Raw genomic sequence first — 11986 nt, forward strand, 5'->3', positions numbered from 1 at the left:
GCGTATAATTATAGGTCTTAGTGGGGCCTAGAAAGAAAGGCCTCTGTACCATCCATAAAAGACCTCAAGGTTTAGTCAAAATGGTGGCCGTGGCTTGTTTTACAAAAATTATGTGTACAGAAAAAAAAAACGCACTGACTGTAATGTTCCCAGGAGGAGCGTGGGCCTTGTAGACCAGAGAAGAGAAGTGAGTAACTTGAAAAAGCTTGGTGACAATTTGATTACCAATCTTTCAGGCTCTCAGAAAGGACATAACTCCTATGCAGTACCTGTCTGCTGAGTTTTTATTGACATCACAAACCAAACTTTAGAAACGTTTTTGGTACAGCACCTTAACAATTATGTGACTTGGTAAAAATAGCACACAAACAATATTTGTCTCTGAAAGTACTCCTATAATGTGAGACTTCACTAGGTACTAATGGTATAGAACTACGGATAAACTGACATTGATGAAGGCACACCAACCAGCAGAAAAACGTCTGTTTCCTAAATGTTTCTCTTTTTCAACAAAGAACTCATTGACAACATTTGTTGTTTGTCACAAACACTTTGTGTTCACAGAAAATATTGCACACCCATCCAAATGGAAACACTTTGAAAAAGATGTCTCTGAAACAGTGCATGCCCGTTTCTGGATGCATTAACCTTATGCCGATGCTGATGGCAGAAGTTTTACATTTGACCAATTAATGCATCATTGTACCATGCTTTCCTGTAAGGCTTCCCCGTTTTACACTTTTCCCGAGCACCAACTTAATAAATAAGTAAAATTCGTCATCACCCAATGAACATGTCACTGTGGATCCTTTTTGTTGTTGTTCTTTATGTATTGATTGCAGCTATCCCACAACTTCAGGTTGCACAGTGAACTTAAGATACAGTTCACCTCTCTTCACCTCTATTTTGAGAGCCTCTCCTTTGCGCACATGTTGGTAAACTTGTTTGGATGATTCTGTGTCCTTATCATTCATTTTTGTGATGATGTCACCTGGTCGCAAACCAGCTCTGAAAGCAAACCAAATGCACATGACAGTTATAAGGTGTTTACATTGGGTTTTGGAATCCTTAGGTGACACAACTAACTGCCACTGAGAACAATCAGAATATTCTGTCCTGAGTTGCCCAATGTGAGAACATTTGTTCACTTTTTTCAAGTCACCAGGGGTCCATTTCTTGAAAGTCAATTTTTGTTAGCTTTGAATACTAAATTTTAAAATCTTACAATTCTACAGAAACAATGGCAAAGAACCGTGTCTGTAATCACTGTGTAAATATCGGCAAAAAAAAAAGGAAAAAAAAAACATTCAAAAATATGTTAGAAAAAAAATTGTTCCTTGATCCTGTCATATTAAATCAAAAATCATATGTTGGATCAAAAATTTATGTTGAAATACAACAAAGATTCTGAGGGAAAAGAAAGCTTGCATGTCAACATAAATCTTTGATCCGGAAAACGAAACCTTTTTGTTTGATTTAAAAATATGCTTTTCGGGCCCCCGTAAGTTACCAGAACTTTTGAGAAATGGGTCACAGTTCACATTATGCATATAAACATTATCACCATGAAATTGTTGACCCTACAGCATTGAAGGACATGCATCACATTTAAACATTGTTGTATGGCTTTCTTCACCACAAGTTTCTCATAGCTTTCTGGTTGGGCATCCAACCAACACCCATGGAGAGCACTTGAAATGTTTTGTTTTGAATTTTTCCAACTTAATAAGATTTCTTCATTTATTGACTAATCAGAAAGCTGAGTGTAATCAGTACCAAGTTCAGAACTTGAACAAGATATCCTTGTATAGAGTGGGCCAGACCTGGCCATTGTCACCAGTTCTTAATCAACCCCCTTTTTTCTATGACCATTACTGACAAATTGGCTTAGCTTTGGCATAAACCCTGTCAACCGAATTAGAAACCAATGTAGTCATATATTGCTGTGTGGTAAGAGGAGATTTTGAGGTATCTTTTCTCAGTGAACACTCAAATCAACAACATGTCACAACTGAACAAAGGGCCACTTTCCATACCATGCCCACAAAGGTGTGAAATGAAGGAAGAGATAATTACCCTTTTATAGAAGAACTGTTTGTTTTAAGTAAACTATGGTTCTAAAGCATAAAAGAGGCCAAAACAAAATGTTCCCAAATGTTTAGAATTTTGGACCTCTAGGCCCTCTTTTGTTTGTATTAGCAAACAAGCACGGGTCCCCTGGGCCCCATGCTTAGATATGCCACTGGGATTATATACTTTTCGATAAAACACAGAGGAATAAAACCTTTTCAACTTTTATTGCAAGCATTTTTCATCACAGAATCATGCTGTGTATTCTTGTGGCTATCCAGTCATCAGGAACACACTGCAAAATATTTCTTACAAAACAAAAACTACTCTGATCTAGCACTCAATTGAACCCAGTAATAATTAATTTAAGTTGATCAGGTTGTCATTTTACAGCAAATCCCAACACCTCAGTGGCAGGAACACCCAACCATGGCAAATTTGCTGTCCATATAGGACCATGTACATGTATGTAGCTACAGTGCTTGTAACCACATCAGTGAAAGACACAACTTGCCTGTATGCAGGGGATCCATAATTCACTTGTGGAACAAATACTCCTGACGTCACTTTATTAAAACTTTGGTCTCTTCGACGCAACTCTTCAAGGATCTGTGGAGTTAGTGTCAACATGCTGATTCCAATGTACCAGTGCTGATATGGTGCAAGCGGTCTCCTCGTACTTCTGCTGCTTGTGTAGTTGCCACTCTTGACTCTTTCTATCGCTTGTGAAAGGAAGTCTTTAGCAGCATCGATTGGGATGGAAAATGAGATTCCAGCAGCAAATCGCATGGTTATAGCATTGATGCCAATAACATGACCATCCTACAAGACATACAAATTAATTAAACAGTTGCCGCTGCTCTTGGTAACCCCACTGTAGATTGGCTTGCCAACTGGGGAGGGGGTGGGGGAGGTAAAAATGTTCCTTGACTCTTCATGCTTCACCACCAACCATGATAAGCCATTCCACTTGTTCTAAGTTGAGACCACAGGATACAACTTAACCTTTACCTTGTCAGTTGGCTGTGTTCTTACTCATACTATTTACGGCAAAATACATACATCACCATCAAAGTCTTAATAGAAACTCACCAGATTAACAAGAGGTCCACCAGAGTTGCCAATCTTAAAAGAGATATAAAACCAATATTAATATTATTTTACATTGTTACAGAAAAAATATTTGTTGATCCTGTCATATTATATCAAAAAAAGGTTTCATTTTCAGGATCAAAAATTTATGTTCAAGCACAAGCTTTTGATTCCCTCAAGGAATCTTTGTCAAGTGGTGTTGGACGTTTTTGTCATATCCGACTATAATTAATAATTGACTTCACTTTCTTGTTTCATCAGCTAAGACGTTCTATGCCATGCTTGCCATTAATTCACACACACTGACCCTATTATTTCAAACCAATGTGTTAATTGAGAAGTTTTTTCAGCTACTGCAAGCATATAAAGTGTGGCCACACTGAAAGAAAGTTAACCATGGCAACTGGTTATGAAAACAATGAATTCTAAAGTTTTTGACAAATGGACCAATAGTATTAAAGTATTTGGACAACATATCTTCAAAGTTGATTAACTTTCTTCCAAGTATCCAGGTTTGAGTAGTCACACAGCCACAGTTTGTTAAGGGAATGCCCTCATCAACCATCATCCATTATGAATGGATATTTAAGTCATTGATATTTTTTGACAAGGATGAAATCTTGTGATTTGGTCAGGAACCATTTCTTTACGTCTTCAAAAAGATTGGGCTTGTTATTACACAAAAATATATTTAAGTTGATTTATCACATAAAAATCAGTGTTGCTGTAAACAACAAATTAAACTGTTTGCATAATCTCTCACAGAATTGAATTTTCTAATGGAATCACTGAAGTGAACATTAAACAAACATTAGTTTGCCCTACTTTAAAACAGAAACATAGACCACTTTGGTCTTGCAATCTTGCAAACCACTTGATGAAAGTTAAGGAGGACTAGAACAAACTTTAATGTATGAACCGGCACTCACATTCTTGTGTAAACTCCCTTTGTACAAAACTTACCCCAACATACATTATATGATCATCAATACTACCAATATGGTGGTTTTGACTTTGTCAAAGCTCTTAATTAGGGACACTCCTTTTGTGAACCTTTTCTCTGGGTCATGACTTGTTCAGCATCATTTCAAAGCTCATTTGCGGCCGCTCGTCTTACCGACCCTCCTCTAACAGGGGGTTTTTGTCTTTTCTTTGTGTTTGCCTTCAATAAAGTTTGTTTGGTCTCAAACTCCTTTGCTATATTTCATTGTGTTTACTAATTAACAACATTTACTAAAAGCAAATTCATTACATTAATAGCTGCATCTGTCTGGATATATTCCATCTCTCTGTTTGGCAGTCCAATCTCCTCCCCTGCGCGATGCACGGTACTGACAATTCCCGCTGTTATTGTATTACTGAGCTGTAGAGGACTTCCCATTGCCACAACCCATTCTCCAGGTCGAATGGCAGCTGATGAGCCAAGGGTTAGAGTAGGAAACTTAATGTTCTGAAAAAGAGTAAACAGAAAAATATCTGGATTGACTACCTTACTTGCAAGTGAAGAAAAGAACAGTCAAAACAGATACCAAGTTTCCAGTATTCACGGTAAATAATTTAAACCCATGAATCACATATGATAAGTAGGCAAATTTAATGACCATCAGGATGAGTGTAGCCCCAAGGAGGACTGTTTGCGGTGATATTGACTAATGTCTGTACAACCTGAGCAGAAGACATTGCCAGAATCAAGTGAAATGCCAATCGTAGGTAGGTGGTATTAAGTCTCTGGCTATTGTCCTGATTCATCAAAAAAATTGAATTTTGTAGTTGAATTTGAAATGGGTGCAAAAAATGTTTTGAAGTAAGTGCCAAGGGCACTAGAAATGGAGAAGATTCAAGGCATTGAAATGGGCCAATAAGGACAGCTTTTTGTAGCAGATGAACCCAAAAAGGCTAATTAAAAGTGTGATACTGAGTAAGTTATGTATTGAGAATATGACTGACAAGTTTGATCTCAGTGCCCAAACAAAACTATCAGCTCACTGTTGGTGAACTGTCAGCCAATTATCATTGAACTGCCTGCGATTACCAACAGTCTTAAAAATGAAATAACTGGAAAGGTGACTCTTCAAAGGGTGGCTTCTTTTCACACAACTAGTCTCAGGAAGATTCTAAGAATCTTCCAGCCGCAAACAATTTCTAACAGCCATCTTCTTGAACAAACAAAGCAAGAGCATATGCGCACCATTAACACCAGGCGAAAAGATGTCAACAACGTCACCAGAATTACATTACATTGGACACCTGAGAGGAGGATGAAGAGGGAATGCCCCAAAACAACTTGATACAGAAAGGTGGAGAAGATATTGCTAAGGGAGCTGAACTGCAACTGGAACTCCATTGAAAACCCCAAAACAACTTGATACAGAAAAGTAGAGAAGATATTGCTAAGGGAGCTGAACTGCAACCGGAACTCCATTGAAAAACTTGCTAAAGACATACAGGGGTGAAGAAACTAATCACTAATGGACTGTTGGTCTGAATTTTAATCAACAACCAGAGGGCTCACAAACTAGCAACCTAGTGCTATTTGGTAGCTGTTCATTTATTCATTATACCAACTCATGATACAGGAATGTGAGAATTGACAATATCTTTAACGGCATCAGAACGAAAGCCCACCAACCACTTGCTGGCAAAATGCTGACAGATAACCGCCCAGTCACCAACAGTTTCCTGACTATTTAGCCAACTGTCAGCAGATTGTTGGTTGTTATCTCACCCAACAGTCAGCTGACAGATTTATTGTACAACTGTTCTTTGCTTTTGCAGAATTTCTTACTGCTTAATTCTATTAGTTTTTCAGCAATGCCGTGAAGGAAGTTATAAGTTCAAGTCCTGGCAATGTAATATATTCTTAAATTGTTTACGTAAAAACTCCTAAAAGACGAAGACCCAGTGTATCACTTACTGATACTCTCTGCAGGGGTAGTCATGTATGAGTGGGACAGGTGAGGTGGCTTCCCGAACAAAGTCATCAGCAGGATTTCCACAGTCAGCACCTACATTAATTATGTATACATTTTGTGACTCTTTTTTTATTCATGCTTGTACTTTGTGTGACAGTGATGCATGTATAATTAATGCATGGGGTCTGCAGAAATCTTTCCAAGCCATCTGCCAGAACATAGGTCAAGCAGGGCTGTCAACTCTCCCAGATAATCCGGGAGACTCCAGATTTTTAACCATATCTCCCGGTCTCCAGAGTTATGTCTGTAGTCTCCCAGATAAGTGTGGAAGTTTGCCATTTGTCGTAGACTTGACTTTCTGACAAGAAAATGGCAAATGTTGAGGGTTGTTTGAGCTACTGTTTCATAGACGACTCAAAAGAGGCCTTTCCCCCTCCCCCCCCCCCCCCCCCGCCCTAGTGACCTGTTAATTTAGCCTTTAAGCCACGCCTCTCTGTAAGGTGCTTTGTTGTTGCTGGCTGGAAAGTCATATTCTCCATATTTGAAGCCGTTGGAGGTTGACAGCCCTGGTCAAGGCCAGCTGAGACAACCAGAGTGCATCCATTTGTAACTATGGCTACAAAGGGATTTGAGACTTGACGTAAGAATCACCACATACCTTATTTGAATCAAGTTTGACAGCTGCCAGGTCATTCTCTAAGTCAATCATAATCACACTGCCACTAAACTGTCTGCCATCTTTTAACTTAACAGTAACTTTCATTGCATTTTCAACAACATGTGCATTTGTAAGAACCATTCCGTCATCACTGACGATAAATCCCGATCCCGCGCTGGTGGGACCCACCTGGCCCCCAAACCCGAATCCCGCGTGTCGTCCCGTCACTTCAATGTTCACCACGGCGGGTGCAGCTTTTTCCACAGCATCAGCGATGAAATTAAATGTAGCTGATCGAGGAGGTGATCCCGAATCTGAAGCATTTTCGTCTCTTGGAGCGGCTTTTGCTTCCACAGTCGAGCTGCCTTCACAGCTTTTGATGAATTTTGGTAGTTCATAACCCAGAAAAACGCCGACAGCTAAAGAGCCAATCCAAGACCAAGGAAACTTTTTGGTTGATCCTTTAGTGTCTGTACTTAATACTCTACAAACTTGCCGTATGCTTTTCGTTTTCCATCTTTCAGAAAACCATCTCATTTGTCCAAATTTTCGCCATCTTCTCAATGAGAAAACAGTCGCCATTTTGAGGACAGCGACGGGACTGAGAAAAACTTGGAACCAGCTTTTCTCGGTCTCTACAAGATCCAGTCTCCCAAGTTTTTGTTTCCTGGCTGACTTGAATAATGGAGACTCTCAAAGTCCGTTTTCATGAAACCCAGTCACTCACTTAGTCTTTCGACGCGTCAAAAGAAGAGTCTATGGTCTCTTCATGGTGTATGGAGAGGACTCTATGAAGCTTTAGTGTAGACCCGTAAGACTAGTCTGCGAGAGCTTTTCCGGCTTTTTCAGATAAAATCTCCGGGCCTTATTTTCTGTAAACTGAAATAAAGAGCCCGTGGTCCTAAATAAAATTTCCCATACGAAAGGATTTTGGCATCTACTATGAAAAAGTCGGGAAGATCAAGAAGCCCTTTTTTGAAACTTCCTTACTGAAAGCAAACGTCGTGTTGTGTTGTTTCTATATGAAAAATGTATTTAAGTAATATCTAATATTAATTTTTCCGTTCCTTGCATAGTTATGTATAATGTCTACGCCTAAGCTACTTTGGTCACTGTGCACATTTTACCATTTCGTCATTTGTGTATCTTTCTTTTTTTTTTTCTTTTTTAACTTTGTAATGTATTGTAATGTTCATAGTTAGGCCATAGTTAATTGAGGGAATGGTTATGAAACTTTGCCATGAAAACAATGGTGCTGCAATTTATGTTGGAAGGGCCTTGGGCCACGACAGCGCACAATTCTTTGTTTGAATGTTAACACTACAGTTGAATATCTTAACACGAACGTTTCTATTGGTCAGTTGCTCCAACACATCTCAAAATCTATTGCCGTCTGTGCACTGTCAAGGCCAAAAATGCCAGTAACAAAAACGAAAGAAATTTGTCAGGCTTCTTAACCATTGCCTTTTATTAACTATGGTTAGGCTGTTATGATGATATGTAAATAGTTCAAAACAATAAAAAAATGGAAAAAAAATGGCAATCAAGCAGTTTATTAAAAATCTCACACATACAAACTCCGTAGAAAATAAATTTTATCACAAACGAAATAAAACTGATAAAGACTAAAAACGTTAGCGCCCCGTGTACAACTAAATAATACAAGGAAACGTAAAATTGGTTACAACAAAGAAACCATAACTGTACTGAAAGGTGGGTGGGAGAGAAAAGTTGAAACTAGAGAGCCGCAAAACTAATGCTTTCTACTAGGCTTTGAAAGCCCAGTTGCTAGCATTGTAATTATATTTATATAAACTAATATAATTTTGACACTGGTAAAATACCTAGTTTAAAATAATACTTAGTCGGATTTTACTGCTGCTTTGTAATTTTCGGGCATGATATAATTTTATTGGTTATACAAAATGTGATGACTCTGATACAATTCTTTGTTAACGTCCCCTTTCGCCACTGCTTGGTGCCACTGTGATCTACTGAGAGCCCTCTTCGTGTCTAGATTCATATTAATAATATTTTAATATTTAACAATAAGGGGTGATATAAAATGAGAGTTACTGAGCATCGAGTTCATGCTGATAACTTTAATAAGCATGAGTACGATGGAAGGATTAAAGAGCGCGTTTACAGTGAGCTACTTTCTTAAATTTTTTCTGCCGATTTTCAACATTTTAATGGCCTTAGCTTCTACGAGTCTCCTGTAGCTCAGTGGTAGAGCATCCGAACTAGTAATCGGAAGGTCTTAGGTTCGACTCCTGATAGGATCGTCCCACTCGGATTTCTTTTTTCCGGGTATGCCTGTGTCACTTTCTGAAATGATACATCATCAGTCTCATTAGTTAATGTCTTCATTAATCCGCAGAGGGACTCGAAGCTCATTTGCATTACAGGGTATGCATCTGGTGTGAATAGAGGAATTATTAGAGACCTTTAGATTCTAATACGATTACGACTACGAGTTTCTCCAATAAACAAAGAGTGCGCGCGCGTCGTCATTTTACTACGATTTTTTGTAAGAATCTCGTAGTGGCGAAAACGAGTCCTCAAAACGTAGGTGATCTCGTCTTTTTGGAAACACGAAAGGGCTTAACTATCATCATTCAAACCAACTGCGTCAAGTTCGTCGTTCGTAAAGAGTGAAATGAAACTTTCTGTGATATATCTGTTCTTAGTACTTTGCTAAAAACTCGAAGTACTTAGTCGTACTTGTACTCGTTATAGAATCTAAAGGTCTCTTTTGTCTAATTATAAGCTCAGAGAGACCGACGGAAAGACCGGCCGGAAGCCTGAGAAAGGGAACGCATCACCAGTTTTCGCTTTGCACTGCTAAATATAAACCTTTCACAGGAACTAGAAGGCATAAGACGTTCTAGAAATATCCACCAACTTTACATATGAACTGTTCATTCCAGTTTATTTAAGTCCGTGGGTGTTCATGACAATCATGGGCGGGATAGCGCGGTTCAGCTCTGTGACACGCCTCAATTCAGTCACATTATGTGAAGCTTTTTGGGGTTTGAAAATCAAAGTTGATAAGTTCTAGAAAATGAACGGAGGAAACACGATAACTGACATAGAGCTCTGTTAAACGAGCTTTATCAAGCGGTGATACTTGGTTTCACCTTTAACGCTTTCGGCTTTTTTTTTTTCGTGGTTGTCTTCCTGTCCGAAATATTGTCACGAAAAGGCGCTTCTTGAATATGCAATGTTTCTCTGTTGTTTATTTTGTCTATGATTATGGTACATGTAGCTTGATCTCAGTAATTCATTTAAGTTTCCCCCGGCGATTTTTCGTTTCTACTTCTCTCATCATCATTCGTAATGTAGTCCCTTTCCCGGCAAACATATCCGAATATAAAACAAAGGAAGACTGTTCTAATCTACCGCCCTTCCGGCCGGCGCCGGTGAAGCCTGCCAATTTCCATTCATTATGCGGATGTTCTGATCGAACTTAACCAATTCGTCATGCTTGACTCACAGTTCTGATCAGTTCTCAGCTAGTGAATCCAAAATGTACTTCTTTATACCGCATCTTACAGAATCGACTAAATCTTTATTCGATAAATCTTAATAAAATTGTGCATTCTGGAATATCTTCGGGCATCTTCGCTCGATTTTCCGGGATATTCGAACAACGTAATAAGTAGTTGTCTGGCGGTCGGGTCATCTTCGGCACTTTATATGCTTAGAAATATTTAATTTAATTTAATTTAATTTAATTTACAGTTCTTCGATGCACATTTTGCCGTGGCTCAATGCACTTACAATTGAAAAAGATCTACTTATGGCCTAAAGCAGGGCCCAGGTGTTCGAAAGCCGATTAACGTAAAAACCACGATTACATGTTAACCGAGGCAGTTTCAACTCTCTCGTTAAAATGTTTTTAAAAGCTAATTTTAAGCCAGTGGTAAAGAAAAGTCTACGCCAAAACTAAAGGACAAAGCTCTTTTGATTAGTAATAATTTGATTAGTAATTAAGCTTGAATCAATGTCGACATAACCCAGGATTAGCATAATTGGGTTCAGAAATCATTTCCTACAATATACTTAGCAAACGGGTAGTCTTCTCTACAGATCTCTACAGGCATTCTACTCGTCCCCGGAGCTCGCGCGCGGGTTTTTTTGTTTTTTATTTATTTTATTTTTTTTTTTATTCGTAGAGCCTGAAACCCTCGGTGAAGGACACGTGCCATGTGACCGTCACAACTTTTGTCAACTTAGTTCCACTTTTTGCTTTTGTCAGATCAGGTCCCGGTTGTTCAAAGAGCGGATAACCCTATCCAGTGGATCAGTCACTACCCGGCGGGTAAAGTGTTCTGGTTGGAGTACATTTTGTCCGCTTTACAGAGCTATCTGCTCTTTGAAAGAACTGGACCAGAGGTACATGTACCTTTGATTAAACTGAAAGCCCTTAAAAGTAGCACTTATATCATCTCATGCAAGGCAAAGAAAATTGCGATGCGAACGAATAAGAAAGGCGCGGAGAAGACTGGAGAGAGAACTAGAACCTCTTTCGACCCCCCCCCCTCCCCCTCCCCCCACTCTACTCCTATCCCCAGTCTTTTCACGCTTTTTTCCGCATGTGTAATACTTTGTTAATAGTTCGCATCACAATTTTCCTCGCTCCGCTCCCCGCTATATGAACGCCTGAAACACGCTAATTCCTTCAAGTTTTTGTCTTTTCTCTTTTCTTCTCGCTTTTCTTTTGTTGTGTTTTGTTTTTCACAACTTCTGATAAGTTTTCAAGCCAAATTTAGACGGGCTGCCGGAGAAAGCATGCATTTTTTCCGTGGATGGGCCGCAGCTGTCATCTCGGAAATTCCGTTGAGAGTAATGACAACGGCTAACAATACTTCCAGGGTAAAAGTACACAAGTTGATCATTTTTTTGTTCATATGCCACTGTTAAGTGATCCCAGTACACTCAAGAAAACTGCGATTACTGTATCTACCCAACAAGTACCCTAGAACTACCATAATTTCTATTTCATGGTTAACCTGGGAAGGGAAGGTGGTGCTTAACATAGCAACTTTTGCCAAAAATTGCTCCCTTCACATAAAAAATTTATTTTCAGTAGCAAAGAAACCTCTTTGTTTCATGGTCTATTTTCAGGCTCTTTCGAATATTAAAATGTTCCATTTCGCTATCATTTCAGTTACTATGCGGAAAAACAAAAGGCACCCTTTCGGGAGGGGGGGGGGGGGGTAGCCTTCCTGTATAGTTCACCATATGGGGT

At 39.1% G+C, this 11986-nt stretch overlaps 1 protein-coding gene across 2 annotated transcripts; it reads right to left on the reverse strand.

The window, feature by feature from the left end:
• Positions 1-544: 544 nt before the first annotated feature.
• Positions 545-7326, reverse strand: LOC146472523 (serine protease HTRA2, mitochondrial-like). Of its 2 annotated transcripts, none has more exons than XM_085119306.1 (5): positions 6889-7326; positions 4415-4612; positions 3163-3195; positions 2585-2892; positions 545-1008 (listed from the first exon to the last, which is right to left on the reverse strand). In XM_085119306.1, exons 1-5 carry the CDS (start codon positions 7312-7314, stop codon positions 843-845), a joined length of 1131 nt encoding a protein of 376 aa, XP_084975432.1. In that variant the 5' UTR covers positions 7315-7326; the 3' UTR covers positions 545-842. The 2 variants fall into 2 exon arrangements, with proteins under 2 accessions (XP_084975432.1, XP_084975431.1); XM_085119305.1 differs by having other exon boundaries at positions 6733-7326.
• Positions 7327-11986: the final 4660 nt, after the last annotated feature.

Source organism: Pavona decussata, unplaced genomic scaffold (genome assembly GCF_977016875.1).
Source record: "Pavona decussata unplaced genomic scaffold, jaPavDecu1.1 SCAFFOLD_98, whole genome shotgun sequence".
NCBI lineage: Eukaryota > Metazoa > Cnidaria > Anthozoa > Scleractinia > Agariciidae > Pavona > Pavona decussata.

Coding starts and splice junctions, on each gene's coding strand:
- LOC146472523 (XM_085119305.1), bottom strand. CDS start 7,314: ATGGCGACTGTTTTCTCATTGAGAAGATGGCGAAAATTTGGACAAATG. Junction 4,613..6,732: donor TCAAACTTGATTCAAATAAG/GTATGTGGTGAT, acceptor ACTCTTTTTCAG/AACATTAAGTTTCCTACTCT. Junction 2,893..3,162: donor GTGGACCTCTTGTTAATCTG/GTGAGTTTCTAT, acceptor TATGTCTTGTAG/GATGGTCATGTTATTGGCAT.